General features: G+C 35.0%; 1 protein-coding gene across 5 annotated transcripts in view; it reads right to left on the reverse strand.

Annotated features, from left to right (window-relative positions):
- The window catches only part of LOC129574216 (protein Shroom), a 155,312-nt gene extending 138,335 nt beyond the window's left edge, over positions 1-16,977 (reverse strand). Inside the window, exons 1-2 of one of the 5 annotated variants that reach the window (XM_055455872.1) lie at positions 16,818-16,977; positions 11,004-11,706 (exon numbers count right to left, since the gene is read on the reverse strand). In XM_055455872.1, coding sequence (XP_055311847.1) covers positions 11,004-11,108 — 105 coding nt within the window. In that variant the 5' untranslated portion in view covers positions 11,109-11,706; positions 16,818-16,977. Of the gene's footprint in view, positions 1-11,003; positions 11,707-16,589 lie in introns of all 5 variants that reach the window. The other 4 variants (XM_055455873.1, XM_055455875.1, XM_055455874.1 and 1 more) reach the window with 4 other exon arrangements.
- Between the last annotated feature and the right edge of the window lie 695 nt (positions 16,978-17,672).

Here is a 17,672-nt window from a genome sequence, read left to right on the forward strand (position 1 = left end):
CCCCCCCCTAGAATTTTTGACCTTGCACACGTCTGTTCGAACTTAAACTAAGTTTTTTCGATACAAAACTTTTGGCATTTCCAGATTCTGATTATCTCAATTATTTTTTGAGTTATCGTGTTAACAAACATCAACGACGACAACGACGACGGCACACGAACGGAAAAGTGTCTCAAAAAGTGGTTTTCTAAGCGTTTCATGAGTTTTTATGATGATCTAAACCAATTTTGCGAAAAAAGTTTTCGGGACCAATTCCTATACTTTCCCTTGACACGGTGTGTACGGAAAAGTAAAATTCATTCAAAACCATACAAAAACAGTCAGACGAATGAAAAACTGACCATTTGTCAACCGGTGTTTCTATTTATCTTCAAACAGAATTACAGATTTAATACTAAAATGGAACAATGGTTGGAAATAAATATGTGGCTGTTCCATTTCATTCTGTATAAAATGCTTTTCTCCTGTTCGCGGCTGTTGAATTTGTATCTTTTCCATAGCAAAAAAGAAGTTCTTTTGCAAAAGAACTGTTATGGCAAACAATATTTATTTATTGCGCTTTAACGAGAGAGAAAAAAAAGTCGTAATGAGATGATAACTGAGTCAAACGAGAAAAAGATGATGATCGAAAGAATTAAAACGCCATTTTCATCCGAATAAAGTGTTAATTAACACAATACAATGCAATGCAATGCGGTCTGGAAATGCACGGGGTGTCGCAGACTGATGAACAGAAATAAGCCAAAACAATCACAGTGTTTTATATCAAAAGAAACGTTGCAAATGCCGCGAGTATTGTGTACGTTTTATGGTTGTTATTTATTTTGTATTGTGGCATGTTTCAATAAAATGATCCAATTCTTCATTCATTTCAGCCATCAAATGCACATTTACAAACATTTACAATTGCACGGCAATAATGAGAGACCCAAATGATCCGAATTAAACGTGTTCAACATTCATTCGCCGCACACAATGTAATGCTCAAGTAGAGGTACTTTGCTAGACGAAAGCGCGCCCGCAAATGTACTACTGCCAGAAGAAAGAGCAACTGAAACATTAGATTTAATTAGATTTGGAGAAAAAAAGTTTTTATGAGAAAACGAAACACTGTTTCGCGATTCATTACGATCTTAACCATGAACGATCTAGAGTCTCATTTCGTTCGTTCATTCGTGAGCTGCTTTTTCGTGATTATGCTTCTTTCCAGTCATTTCAATATATTTTCGAATTCTTTTTCGACATTTTTTTCTCTCTTTCTTTTATAAAAAAAAATCTAGTTCTTTTTTTTTCTACGAAATCGTCTAGATGTAGAACTCGACATTTCGTTATATTATGTGTGCCGTATTCGCGAATTTTTCCATTTAAAATTCAATTTTATATTCTTCTTTTCGTTGCTTCAAAAGATCTCTCTCTTTCCATTGTGTGGCATTCGTCATTATTTTAATCTTTTCTTGTTGAGTTCTGCATTGTTATTCTTTCTTTCTTTCTTTCTTTCTTTTTCTGTTGTTGTTGCTGTTTCGTTATATACAAGAAGAATTCTGTCGAAAATGTTTATGGATTTGCGCGTAACCGCCATTTATTCAAGCAAAGCACATAGCTCAGCGGTGTGTTCGTGGAATTTGACGAGTTTGCGCAACATAGGAAAGATGGAACAAGACAGCCGTTTCTCTATCTTATTTCTCCACCGTCTCTTCGGTCGATGTTCTCTTTCGGTAAATGGCTTTTTTGTGTTGATTTCGTTTCTATTTTGGTTTCACTCTGTTGTTTGCCCCGGGACTGATTTAACGTTATCAAATGTGAGTAGTAACAACATTGAGCCGACTTCACCAAACCGAGAGAGAGAGAGAGATCTTTGTCGCGCATTTGTTTTTCTTCTACCGATAAAATTTCTCATACCAGATACACAAGGTGAAAGATGAAATGCTTCACTTGTCTAGATCATTCGCGCTTGCAAATACAGCATGCATAATTGGTAATGATTTGTGGTCCAAGTTGACGTAAATTTGTACATTATTGATGGTCGACCATTTACAAAACATTGCACATTGAGCACCAATCGGTTTATGGGCTTTGAAATTATTGGGGTAGCTCACGATGTTACAACATTTGAAATTGATTCTGTATTAACACCAACAGAAAAGTGTTTACATCAATCATTACAGATGAATAAACACAGTCCTTTTGAAGAAATGCTGATCAAACATTTTTCTTAGCCGTACATTCAACTATCAAGCACATCATAACAACAACGACAGTGAAGAATAAGCAAGAAATGAATGACTGAGCAGAGAGTCGATTTTTCTAAATTGCACGAGAATCTTTGCATTTAAACTAATGCTTTTCACACTCTCCACCACTATAACCAGCTGTGCAGTGTTCATATTATAAATGTAGTGCCATCAAAAATGCTAAGCTTCAAACCATGCAATCACTTAGAAACTATGCAAAATGTAATGCCCATGCCCATGCACATGCAGTTGCTATTTGCCATTTTCCTATGAGATTCGTTTGTGTTAAATGTCCAAAATCCAAGTACGATGTGATTTATGGTGTTCATATATATACAGTGCTATGAATGTTATGATCGCGTATGCACATCGATCTATATTCCTATTTTTCTACCGTCAACATTTTTCATTTAGTTACTGTTATGTGAACTGCTTGTTTCGCCAGCTAGATGGTCAGAGCATTATCGACATATTCGTCCATTTCAAATGTCATTCAACACCCTTTCATTGTTCTGTATAAGCTGTGCAAATTCATTTGACTGAGAGCTGGTTGAGTTCAAGGATCTGAGCAAATTCATTTCATTGTGCAACGACGTTGCCCCGAGCCGAAAATTACATTTGTGCTAAAGAGGCGATTGGTATTAACTTCTAGTTCTTTTCACTCGATTTTCAGCAGTCCCAGGCCTGACAAAGTAAAGAATCTTTAATTTTTAACTGTTCACCGAGTTTTGGAACATGCATTTCAATAGATTTAGCTCATTATTGTGATAGGTTTTCCAAAGTTCCTCAATTTTCTATATCCAAAGAAAAGTCAATTCAGAGAATCATCGAAAAAAACCATTCAACGCCATCATTAGGCTTCATTTGCAACGCAGCGCTTCACATTTTCGCTACTAGAGCCGTTAAGCCATGGAATTTTTGGATAGTAACAAAAGAGAAAATGTGGCTTATCAAAAAATTCAATCGATCTGTTTCGTCGTTTCAGTATCTGCTCTATGTAGGAAATTGGCTGTTGTAGTTTCGATCGTTCGTTGGCGCAGATTGTGGCTATTCGTTCGTTTGTGGGACTGTACATGTTCATATCTTCGTACGAACGAACAACGACAAGACAACAATTTCTTGGAAGATGAAAAAATCGCGTTGTTACGATTATACGATACTGAAAATATACATTTTGAACACAATCGTTACACCAATAGGAAAGAGTGTAACGTTTCAGCTATCATTGATAACTATTTTGCGACATCCTTTCAAGTGCATCCAAAAATGGGCTGAATAACAAAATATTCATCACTTTCGTATGATAGTTATTTAAGCATTGGTTTAATACACTTTTGGCAAATACGACCTTGAGTTCAAGCCATTGACCATGCGATGCACATGAGCAGCATGATTCAAATATAGTTGGGTTAAAATCACCACTTATATTATACTGACACGGATTTGTAAGCGCATGCAAACATGTTAAATATAAAAAGTGTTATTGAAATTGTAGTACCTTTCAACACAATCTATTGACGTGAAAACTCAGCGCGTAATGACACACGTAAACTAGATATGTATAATTAAATTACACATCGATATAGGGAAAAAAATCGTTTCACTTCAATACAAAATCACACTTAACTGTAAACGGTGATCATTAACCATGGCTTTGACTGAATGGTTTTTTGTCGTTTTTTTCTTAATGTTTTCAACGTATGTTATCGCTTATGCATACATTTGCTCACGTAATCTTTATCCCACTTTATCCAAAATCGTTGTGATGAAACGATGAATAGAAAGAAATGTTTGAGGCGACAAGACGACACCACGATCAATGCAAAACACAGTTCTATACTGTAGGCATTGTTTCGATCCGTCGAATACTTAAAATAAAAGGCGCATGCTCACGAGAGATAATAGCATTTTGAACTGTGTTGAGGAATCATTGAAAAATATATATGACAAGGCTGTTTGATGTGTTTAGCTCCTCTAGACTTTTTTTCATTCAAACGTGCGCAATTTGAGTGATTAACAGGAATAGTCTAGTGAGTATTCATGAAATGTAAATTTCGCTGTCAATTTGAAACAATGTTGATTGCTTTTTTTCCTGCTCTCGATGTTCATGGTTTTTGTTGTTGCTGTTGTTGTTGTTGAGATCTTTCTAATGGTTTACTTCGTGTCATTGAAAGAATTTGCGCTGACCGATTTAGCACCGAGTCAAACGAAAAGCACATTTAGTGGGCCACCAATAGAAAACAAACCAAAACCATGCAAAAAATTCATTGAAGCTTAGAGCTATTTCAAGCGGTTAGAGTGTTTTCAGTTTCCATTTATATCGAACATACAAACCGACTTTGTCTATTTTCAAGTTGCGATTTCAACTTGTTTAATATTTTACTTTCCGATGTTATGATTTTGTATTGCTGGATTGTTGTTTTGCTTTTCATAATTTACAGAAGTCTTGATCTTACATTGAACCACATTTGAGAATAGAACACAAATGCATTCAAAGCAAAGCTTTTTACAATGGAAATCACCATTAAATGAAGTAAGAATAGAAAAAAAACATAGTTCCAATTCAGAACGTAATCTCTTATAATTAATTTTCGCAGTCATAGTGGATTTTCTTGTGGCCAAATTGATTGGGCTACATATAACTATGTTCAGCTGATTTATTTTATTTTTCTGATGGAAAACCAGAAAAGTAAGAGTACGCTATTTCCAATGTTTCGTCCATTTTTTTGCTAGAAGATAATCTTTAAAAGCGTGTGCAAATCGCTGACAAAGAGGGGAGGAAGATCAAAGAAATCCGTAACAATGATTGTTGCTATTGCCTTTACCATGCATCATTTATCATTGGCTCTAAAGCAAACAAAGCAAAACGTATATAATAAAATATGTGCAAACAACTATGTTAAATAGCAACAAAAAAGAGCCAATTTCAACAAATAGCTGGAAAAATGATATAACTGCATGATTTATGCTACAATTTGTGTGTGTGTGTGTGTGTGTGTGTGTGCATGTATGTTTTCTTCAATTTCTTGTGTGATTTGCCAAGACGAAATATGAAGCATTCCCGTGTGGAAAATTTTTGACTGTCTAAGTCAGTCGATTAATTTGAGACATTCAGTGACTATTTGACCGACTAGAAGTGATTGTCTCGAGCAAAATAAGCAACTGCAGTTAACTTTAATCACAATTCACTCTTGGTCAAAATGTCCCAAATTAGTCGACTAACTGAAAGAATAACTAAACGTGATTGTCTCCATACAAAACGCATGATTTCAATCAACAAAACTGGCTAGTTTTAGTTGTGTATCACTGCATACAGCTACATACAACTGAGTGACTGTTAGTCATTTTATTTGCACACGGGTTATTGCCAGCCAAATGATTGACTGACTCAAATGCTCCATATATTCATTTGACTCAAAACACAGCGAAAGAAACACAATCAAATTTTTCAATAGTGTGTTCCGTTACATAAAAAAATGATCAAACACACACACACACATACACACGCAAACACCAACTGTTTGAATATGCGATCTGAGGCACTTTTTCTAATTTGGTGATTGTTGTTTTGGTGATTCAGTGATTTTTTTTTGCTCATATGTCCATTGGAATACATTGGTCCAACTTCCAATAAACGAACTTTACATATACGCAACACTTTCGCGCGTTTCGTTTGTCTAAGCATCGTCACCTGCTTTATATACTTTGTTTTGAATATGATACATTTCTATTTGTATATTTTTGTCTATTTTCGGTCAAATACCGTGCAAAACGGCAATCACGCCAAAAACGTCTTTTACCCAACCAGCTCAGAGTTTTCATTTGAATAATGCACGAATGGAGCGCAGTCTTTCAAATCGATAAACAATTTAATGCCATATACACATCAACGGTATGTACGTGTCGCTTTAAGTAAGTGGTAGGAGTATGAAATAGTAAGTTTCTTTGTTACAAAGAAGTGGCCTGAAGAACCTATGGTGCTAAAATAATTAACAATAAATGCAAAATTGGAGCACGATGAAGAAAAAAGAGCCAAATTCAAGGCTACTCCGTAACACATGTCTGAAAAAATCCACGATTGTTTGCTAATTTGGTGACGTTGTTATATATGTGTTGCATTATTTCACGAGCAATAACAGCAATGATCCCAAGCGAAAACCACCTTTCAACTAATTTTGGACCAATTCGATTTGGGCGATCAATCACAATATTCATTCGCTAGACCAGACTTGTATAAAATTGAAATATTGACTTTTGTCCATGGTATATCATTGACTGACTTCAAATGAAGCACAAAATCAACAAAAACGCAATGTTTGCATCTAGTGACTTCCAGAAATTTACAATGAAGAACATGAAGGAGGGAATATATCTACGGTTGAATTGTATCGCGACACATGCAAGCCATATTATTGTTACACGAGTCCATTGCATCATCAGAATATTCATTTGGTCAACTTTGGTTAACTGCAGTTAATTGTACGTGTGCACATTCAACGGCTTCCGCCGCATAAATACTCGGTATATTGTGAGATAGTGAAGTAGGAATATTATGATTTTTTGGACGTCATAAATATGTTCTTGGGAAAAAAATCGCTTCTTTCCTCTCTTGTTTCAAAGTAGTTTTGCTATTAGGAAATCCTTAAAATTTGTGTGTTTTTTCAAAGTCGATTTATCGTCCCTAAGATGAGCAATGATAGAAGAAGAAGAACAAGTACAAGAAAACCAAACAATGTAGGCCACAATATGTTTTTGCGTCGATTGACTATTTAAAAAGCAATTGTTTTGATATGTCCACATTGCATGCTTTGATTTTTATGATAGTTTTGCCTCTATTTGCCTCTTTTTTCCCCAATACTTAGACTTCAACGTAGAAACGAATGAAATGAAATGAAAACGTGCCCACTGAACGGTCTCACCATTTTACATTCGGATTAACCTGTTGGTAAGGAACGTGTAGTCAAACGCCGCAGGTAATATTCGTCGGCAGTATTGTGCGTGTGTGTGAGAACAGAAGACGGGACAATGCACTAAAAGAGGAATACAAAAGTCATTCGAGAAATAGCATGGGTGTAAAAAGGAAAATATCCCGGTGAATATAAATCGTAAACTATATTATTCATTTGAAAATTGGAATAAATGGTTTTTTTTCTACCCACAACAGAGCTGACACCAAAGATGATGTTTCTATTTTTTGACCACCAGGAAAACACTTAACAGGAGCACATAAAACAAAGTTTTCGGTTCGTACGATTTGCATGAAAGAAAATGGGATTGATATTTTAAATAAAACCGAATAAACTATCAAAGTTAGTTCACGTTAGTTGATAATTAATTGAACGATTTACTTTATGAACATATATTCATATTTCTGCTTTTGAAACACCCACATTCTTTGAACCACATACGATTTTAGTTATGTTTGAATAAATACACGGAAATCTAATACTGCAACTAATCACATTCATTCACTCTATGATTCAGTGACGTTCGCTTTGATTTTCTTTTATCTTATTTTTTTATAGCATTATCGCAACTGATTTCCGTTCATCTGTTCACCGCTTCGATCTTAATTACACATTTATTCCATGTTTCCATTATTTTGAATTTGCAAATTATTGCATTCACTTTTCTGCTTTAAATGAAATGAAATTCCTAAGAAAAGTGAAAAAAAGAAGAAGAAGAAAAAAAAAAACAAATTCGGACCGAAAACATAATGCGATAATAACCATTTTTTCATTCGCTTCGCTTCCTTTATTCCAATTTAAAAAACTGCACAACTCTTTGAACATTTCATTTCAGTGCGCTAGTGCGTTTTTTTCTGTTCACTTGTGTTTTTTCCGTGGATTTAATTTTCTTGCGATTTGATGTGCCATTGTTGTTGGTTCAATTTTAAGTTGGCTATTATTTTTTACGCGCTTCAATACCATCACATTGCATTGCTTGTCGCGTTTAATTTGCTATGTTATGGTTTATTTCCGTGCAAATATTTATAATGGGTTGAAAAGAAAATTCCGCACTTGGATTCCACGCTTCGAAATTGTATTTGCGGCAGTGGTGCGAATGGGAAATATTAAGCCTAAAATGGACAATGTAGCTGCGATGAGCATGTCGAGAAGAAAACGTGTGAAATTGACATTAAAGCGTGGAAAATGTAGACATGTTGTTGTTTATAGAATTTTCGATTTAGAAGTTGTGCGTTCGTTGGCCGAGGTGGTGATTCATTCACCTTCAATATTAATGCAGCGACACTTTTATATACATTTTGCTACTATTTCGAAATTTTCTATTAATCGTGAATCGAGCAAGATAATTCTTTGAGATTCGTAATTTATTTTTTACCAGTGCGCTGTGAATCTGGTGAAAATCGCGATTGCACGAAATTGGTTATAGACAACATCAGTTTACAGGTGTCGATCAATTCTATTTCTGAAGTAATCGATTTTCATTTAATTTATTTTTACATTTCATCATCGGTCCCATGTTAATGTCTTGATTGCTCTTCGTATTTTCTTCGTTCTCCATGAGTTTTTTGTACGCTCTTATGCTTTTTTTACAATCATGTACGACCAGGGGAACGCGAACAGAAGCACTCAAAATCATACTCATACAATAAACCGACGGTCATTTCACGTTTTGTATGTTGTCAGGCCACAAAATGTTAGAACAACATACTGCGAATTTCTGTCGATTCATTCGTATTTTTAACTCGAATGGAAGATGGCGAAGCACGAATGCAATTGATGAAATAAAATGTTGGCTTGTCACCGTTAGCAACGGATGGATCATCATGACCTGTGTGTCAAATTCAAATATGAAGCAAACGAACTCATTTCAAATGGTTGCCATGGACGTATCAGCCAAGATGATCTAAAACAAAATCATTCATCCAGTATGTTTCAAACCAGTCAGATGCGTGACTTAGACATTACAAAAATGAAATTTTTCCACCAAACATGTGGAAATGGTGCTATCGCATGATATCAAGGCCAACTGCCGAAATGCTTGCTCAAGAATCTCCACAGTGACAATTGATAGCGGAACGAAAGACAAAGCATAAATTAAAGGGGGAATGATTGTGCTGCCCAGCAAGAATATATTACTAGTTGCTTCCCGTCAGCACACGATCCCAAGAAAAAAAATCGAAACTGATGTTCAAACGCGGGTAAAGCAAAACAGATAAGAAAATGTATTTGATATAATGGAGATGCAAATAGACCAACTGTAAGAAACATTAGATGTGAAACTAGTGCGACTGAAATGAAAGATACCAGATATGTATAGTGCTTGCGACCGGCCAACCGCATTCTATTGCTTCAGTGTACACATAATTGCTAAAACACAATAACACTTGCCACGATGATAAAGCTAATTCAATGCCGCGATTAAGCAGATGATATGCTATTGCATACCGGCGCATACACTCAACAACAACAGGTTATAAATAGATATATGTACGTATAAAATGTAAAAGAAAAAGTAAATATAAAAAAATGGATTCAGTTGAGAAATGAACATAAGTATGATCGTAATTCCTTTCAACTGCTACATGGCAATGTTAAAAGCAGTCGTTGCAGCTGCGCTGCCGCCGACAAAATGATCCGCATATATTGACCATATACTGCACATACATATCCGCCGCTCTACTTGCCATACAAATGCATGCATTACACACACATACCACGCACGCACACGCAAACCATTTGTCTGTACATCAACTGCAACAATAGCAACGATCGCCAATAATGAGTTATTTTCCATTTTTTCTGGGCCAAAATGAGCCATATCGAAAAAAAGGTAAAAAAAATCATAGCGTACATAGAAAATCAAACTTTATGTCATTTAATAACACAACAATAAGATGTATCGTTTAACAGTCGAAATTGTATTTGACGTGCAAAAAGAACTGTTCCAGAGGTGTACATTCATAGAGCCATAAATTCCAAGGAAAACTTATCCGTTTTTATAATTTTTGAACTCTTCCATAATAATATTGACGAACAAAAATAATACAATGATGCTATTAATACGTTGCAGTGATTGAACTCAAATGATAGTGTGAGTGAACGAGTTAATGAGCATATCCAACTTTGTTAAAGCATAGTTTTGTATGTGCGTGCAATCAGTGTTTGAAATTCATGCAAATACATGCGAAAAAAATGAATTCTCATCCATCTGAGGGATTGGAAAAATGAACTATGGTGATTTCCTATCCAAATAAATTTATTTGAACGGAAAGTCATTCAAATGACGTGTACTAGCCTCAGCTGAATGGAATTCCATCTCATAGCATGTATCTATCTTAACTTTAAACGCTGAGTACAATGCATGTAATCGACGAGAAGAAGACAGTGGTACAATGTGGGAATGTAAACGTAAACATAAACTGTAGTCGATGTGCAGAATAGAATCATTTGATAATCTCTTTTATTCCATCGCTTCATAAGAAAATGCTTCCATTGTTCTATAAGTTCGTCAATTATGAAAGACCAAACAATCATTTCTTTTTTATGAATTTCTATCTAGTGACGTTCTGATTCGCCACTAGACAGATTGAGTATGTGTGAGTGTGTGTGATCATTTTTACTGAATACACTACGTTTTATCTTAAACAGTTTGAAATGATACAATCAATTTCCCTCTAAGCATCTATTCTGTTCTCTTTCCAGTGTGCGTATTTCTTCCAAGATTTGACTAGTGTAAGCACAAAGGTAAACAGGAGAGAAAAATGAAACGAAAAGAAAAACAAAATAAATATGAATAAAACCAAACCTGTATGGAGCCAGCTATTGAAGTTATACCAAAGTCGCCAAACCCAACACTATTCAAATATGGTTTTCGAAGTAAGAAACTGGAGTTTGACGATGATGATTCCATTGATGCCGAAGAATTTACTGGAGCGCAGACGACAAACCGTGCAACAGCACCTCGGATGCGTATACAGATGCAGATTGCCAAATGTGACCCCTTCAGGATCACCAAAAACGTTTTCACTCACGTGTACCGCCTTGACCGATGACTTTATTTGATCGAAAACACGCGGCGATTTCTTTTACAATGTAAAGACGATACCAAACGGTAGCCCATCACAAAGTGTCAATCTCACTATCGATCATTTACGATACGTTCGTTGTGCAAATTTTAACACGAAAACACTTTTTCTATCTTATACTTCGTTTTTACTCTTGTAAATTCCGATTTTTACGAATTTCTTCACACAAAACTATTGTAGATGAAATGTTTTTCGCTGTCACCTCTTGGATATTGTCAGTTGACTATTGATACTGATCTTCCGTAGAGCTTCACCAATCAGGCACTCAAAAATCGCACCACGCAGATTTCTTCAATAACAAAATTTCCCCGTTCTATTTTTTTTTTACTTGATTTCTTAATACTGCACACACTTTAGTTTTCCCTTCATTTCATTAACTATGGTTGATTTTTTTTTTCATCACAAAAACCAGACTTCACGTAACTTTAAGAGAAAAAAATTGAAAATAAAACTAACGAATTGTATATAGTAGATGTGTGTGTGTGTGTGTGTGTGTGTGTGTGTGTGCAACTGTGTAAATTGAACATGAACATAGATTATAGTGGCAAAAAAATCAAATGTGCGTAACGCCATCGTATTTGTGTGCATACTTTCCAAGACACTCACTGAAAAAAATTCGAATGAGATCGAGTCATTTTCACTTGCTGAGGGAAACATAGTGGGCTTATCGATTTTTAATGTAATTCAGATTTCTAAGCTGTATAAGCTTACATGTACATATCTATTGGTGAGATGTGGAAGAGTGTAAGTTCAGAGGGGGAAGTATGTTTCATTGCAACTACTGATAAAAACTGAAAAAAATATAAGGGAGAATTGTTTGCAGCAAATTCATAGACTAAATTATTATCGGCATTTTGCTTTAAATGGGGAATTTTTCAAAAATAAAGCGAGAACGAAAATGAAAAGGAAATCGAGAATTTGAGAAATTCGACAAAATTGGATGAAACTTATCGTAATTTTGGCCCAAACTGAAGTTCGCTTGAGTCATGATTTGAACAAATTGGTCGGTAGTTATGACAGACATTCCTTCGAAAACGGAAAATTCCCTCTAAGTAATATGGAATGGGATGCCTAGCCATAGAGTAACTCCACTTCGCTGAAGATACAGAACTTTTGAGTCTTTTCCGTTTCTCACCAGAACGGACATGACGACCTGCAAACAATGAATATTTTACACAAACAAAATCACAAAAAACACACCATTCTTTTAACAAATATAAATCGAAAAACATACTTCCCTTTACTCCTCATACTATACCAAATGCAAAAAGGAAAATAGATCAAAAATAATTGTTAGCGGGGGCACGTCTCCTTCATGTCGAAAATTCAAAAACGACCATTCAACGTTCAGAGAATAGAGTAGAAGAAGAAGAAGAAGACAAGGAAAGAAAAGAAATACAAACTTTACATCATTTCCCCTCGTCATTTTCATTGATTATCATTTTCTCAGTGGTTTACGGCAGCGCGATTTAATTTAATTTTTCAATCAGCGCTGTTACGCTGTATTGTAATACACAAATTCTTGCCTTTCGATTTCTTCTTCAATTTCTATGCATATTGCTCATATTATTTGGATATATATGTATTTTCCCGTGTAACGTGCGCTCTGCTATTATTTTGAAAGCCATTGGACTGATGGTACTGTATGTTTGTTTAATGACCTGCATGTGTGCTCCGCATACATTCACCATGTGTTTATTTTATGGGTTAATTGCGAATTTTATTTAGCTCTTTCATTGCTTTGGATTTCCGTTGAATTTGTGTTTTCGATAAGATTACATGGAACCGAGTCAGCCGCGTATTAAATTCCAATTTTGATTTCCAAACTAAATATTCCAAACTAAAATCGAAGCAATGAATCAGCTCTCATTCCAATATGATCAATATAATAGAAATTTTTCAATGATTTACTTCTACGCCTGTGTTGCAGATGGCTAAAAATAAATGTGTCGGTTTTATTGTAGGAAATGTCTATTGAATTCAAATAATTCACAAATCCAAGAAGCACCTTTGCAAATCAACCCTCAGTTTGACGAAGTAGCAGAGCTTTTTCCAGGCAATCATATTATGATTTGAAATATGGATCTCTTCTATACTGGATCACAATTTCGGTGTGAAGCCTATTATCTCAATCAAAAGAGCAGTTATGATTGAATGCACCAAATTTTGAGATGGAGCACCAATTAAATTACCACTGGTTATGTATACTGGGAGTGTGATCATTTCAAATTTGATTATATCAATTATTGTACATGATTGAGAGAGTGAGAGAGTGAAAAAGTCAATTTCAACGTCAACATAAACATATTCGAACTCCTCTCTTAAAAACATAAAGAAGAACTAATCATTAAATGTTAACAATCACCCGGCTCAGACTTAACGGACTGATATTGACCGAAATTAAACAAACAATGAATTTTACGATCGGTAATATTATGTTATATTCCAAAAACTTTCTTCAAAACTGTATTGAATTCCAATATGTATCTTTAAATTCACTAAAATATTGAATCGCGGTCAATATTTTTCATGAATAAAGTCTTCTGTGTTGAAAAATATTCATGCGATAGTTATTTGTTTATTGGAACTCGCAAGACGTATAATAATCGAAATAGAATCATATTTTGTACAGAGCCTTAGTCAACTTTTCTGTGTTTAATGATGAAAATTTTATTTATTATTTCGAAATGAAAGTTTAATAGATACAGTGCTCTCGTTGAAGAAGTTCAATAATTAGAAGACAGATAGTCATAGCACTCAAAAGAGCAAGCACCCAATTTAAATGTGATAAGAAGTTGCATCACGATTCCTTCTTTTCTTTTCACTGTTGACAGATTTCTTGTAGTAATGTCCAATATTTTGCACTCTCTCTCTCTCTCTCTCTCTCTGTTGTGCTGTCTCAAGAGTTGCGGCTTGCAAAACCAATTGTTATATCATGTACGAGAAGTCAGATGACGATAATGGGTCAATGTCTCAAAACACTGAGGTCATTCACAGTGTGTGATGCAAATTCGTTTTGATCTGCATTTCCTTAGAACATTAAAAATGTGCTTGTTCGCCTGTAAAAATTCCATCCATGAATCTGATCATGGAAGCATAAATCCCTCGTTCGTACAGTACTAATCCATGGTGTGCTAGAGCGCACTGTTCATGGCCACAATTCGTGGAATAGTAAAATATTTTGTCATCACTGATATAGACGAGCGCATTTTCTTCACTTACTGGTCAATATCAGTTTCGTTTGGTGGCTATTTGCTTTAACTCTTTTTCTTTTTCTCTCTCTCTCTTTCTCTCTCTCACACACACACACACACACACACACATTCATTTGTTTCAACGCTACGAAACGATATTACATAGATGCAACTGGATGCATTCAATTCAGTGGATTTCGACTCCCGTATACCTTTCGAATCAGTGTTTTTCTTGCATAATTATACGCGTTCGTAAAACTGAAGTCCATTGTCGATAAATCGTAAGTGGCTCGACTATGAATATATGTAATTCCTTAACGTGCCTTTCTATGAGTTTCCGCACGTTGGCAAAATATTTTAACATATAGCAAAATAAAACATTTACATTTTTCGAATGGAAGCGATAAAACAAATTGGATTCAACGAATTTCTTTGACTTTGCTTTGCATAGTGAGAAAAGATGAGAGAATTTAAATCAATTTGAGAACACTCTGGATGAAATATTCTAAATTATCTTACAAGACTTGCATTCTACGTATTCTAGATGAATAATTTTTTGGTCGAATTCTTTCGAAATCGAATCCACAATTGCCTGAGAAAAATTGTGATTTTGCTCAGATAATAATTTTTTTAAAAAACCAATGATTTGTTACGCTTCTCCGCAAACTGTGACAGCAAAACTTTTATTTTCAGTTACCCAATTATGATATATGTATAGTGAAATATGGCTTGTGTATTCCACTAATGAATACATCTTCAAGGGTGATACATACAATATACAAATTTCGTGATCATTGACGACATTGAATTAAAATTTTCAAGCTTTATTTCCAATCAAGTACAATATATATTGTCACACAATGAAAATGAGATGAATATGAACAAAAACAGAGCCTAATGCAAGCGGTTCAGAACTTCTGATATACCTTGATTAAGGAAATGTGTTTTTCTCCTTCTACTTTTGCTTTTGGTTGTACTCATAAATGTTACATACAAATAAAAACAATGAATTTGAAGGTGGGGGATAAATCCAAATTTCCCATCGGATTAATACATTTAATGTGGTAATGGTTTTAAAAAGTAGCGAAGCGTCAACATCTATGGAGAGAACTTCTCGAACCACGTCGCCAATAAGTAAAGGCAACAAGAACCGGGAGCTCGCTGTGTGAGCGTTTCGGTTCACATACTCACATACATATTTACAATGATGACAACACAAAACGAAAAATGCTGCAACAAAATGCGCGAAAAACGGCGAATGAAGGACAGTACACTAGGAAAAACACAAGTATATAAATAAACTTGCACACAGGGCATAAGATTCAAAGAAATGCAAACGAAGGCAATGAAATGAAACGAGTTAACCGGACCATTTTCCCTATTTTTTCGTTTCTTCTTTTTTTGAAGTTTTTGCTGGAACGTTTTTGGCTAGTTTGCTCACTGAGTGTTATTGAACAACAATAACAACAACAAATGGCAGAAAGTATGTACGAATTATTGAACTGTTTTTATATGTAATATTTTGCAACGTTTTTTTCTCTATCTCCATTTTCGAATGCTGTGTTTCATAAGAAACGACCATAAACACGTCTCACCTGGGATGGAAAAATGGTTAACGTATCTTAGACATAGAGATTTGCAAAATATATGCAATACAGAAAATATCCGGTAATTTTTAAACGAAAATCCTTGCCATCACCTATTTGACACATCTGTTTCTCAAACTCAATAAATCCATAAAAGAAACCTTTCCGTTTGCATTTTTTTCACCATTTTCTTTACATTCGTTGAACTTCATTCAATTGCATAAAGTGATATTTTACACACCCAAGAAATAGATGAACGTTTGCCTCTTTTTTTCGATAATGTTCATTTTTCTACTCGTAACTTTGTGACATCTTCAATATTTGATGTTACACCGACACTATACACCACTATTAATTTCTCCATACATTTAAACCCATTCTGTCGATCACAATATTCTTTTTTTGGAAGAGCGATAATAAAACCAACGTTCAACATTCAATATACTGAATGTAATTTTGATTTGCTCTATTTCGTTGTTAGATTGTTCAGGTTGAGTTGCACGAGTACACACACACACACACATACTTAACTTTTATGAGAAAAAAGGAATAAAACTTCAGATGATAAATTACTGATTAACTGTCACGTTTATCTGATAACGATGCAAGCGGGCTCAGCTAAATTTTGAAATCTTTCTTACAGTGGAAATATTTCACTTGCAATGTAATTATTACATTAGATTTTTCGTTGTGCGCAACAAAGTTAAAAATCAATGGCCAAATAATATATGCGAAACACCGTAATAATATTTACCGAATGATACACGAGATGTTATTATTGTTATACACTCTCTCTCCCTCTCTATCGCTGCAAAGTACAACGCAAACAATAAATGAAAAAGCAAAGCACACGTATCTCACGTTTAACACACTGAACCTAAGTGACGAAAGCGCAACGGAGTACTGACTCAATGATTGTGTGCAGTGAACGATCGTAGGTATACACAATATCAGACTCATGCAATAACTCATTCGAGTCAACAAATCACTCAATGAATTCTCACTCAAACCTCAAACAATACGATGTGCCTAACGTACGGAATTGGCTACCTACGCAACCGATCCATTCTCTCGGATTTTTTTTTCTTCTACTCAATCTACGACGTGTGCAAGAAAACAGATGTTGAACTTGCTTAAAGCAAAAACATCGCTTGCGATCATCTTCATACCATTTTTTTCTCTTCAAATTTCAAACTGTGCTCAATTCATCTTTACGGTCAACCAAAAGATGTGAGTGGAAATGCGGCAAATCGAGACATGAAAAAGCCAATGTACCTCACTCACTTACAAGAAAAATTGGTTGCTTCTCTGCGGTACGAGTTCTCGTATATAATGAAATTAGCGTTACCGCGCGCGGAAAGTGTGTTTGACCTTGCGCAAGAACTCAGTTTATTTTCAATGAGTCATATTTCGCTACACTATTCCTACCTCGATATCGACAAATTAGAAATTCTTTTTTCCGCTTAAATATCGCAAAGTACAAAGTGAAACTCAACGACCATACGAAGCGCTAAACTACTGGATTGCTTGAACAAAATGTACACATTTTTACAAATTATTTGCAGAAATTGAATCCGTTCAATGCGAACAACGACATTGGACGTGGATA

This window comes from Sitodiplosis mosellana, unplaced genomic scaffold (assembly GCF_009176505.1).
Source record: "Sitodiplosis mosellana isolate CC-2019 unplaced genomic scaffold, AAFC_SMos_1.0 Smas_scaffold_6150, whole genome shotgun sequence".
Taxonomy (NCBI): domain Eukaryota; kingdom Metazoa; phylum Arthropoda; class Insecta; order Diptera; family Cecidomyiidae; genus Sitodiplosis; species Sitodiplosis mosellana.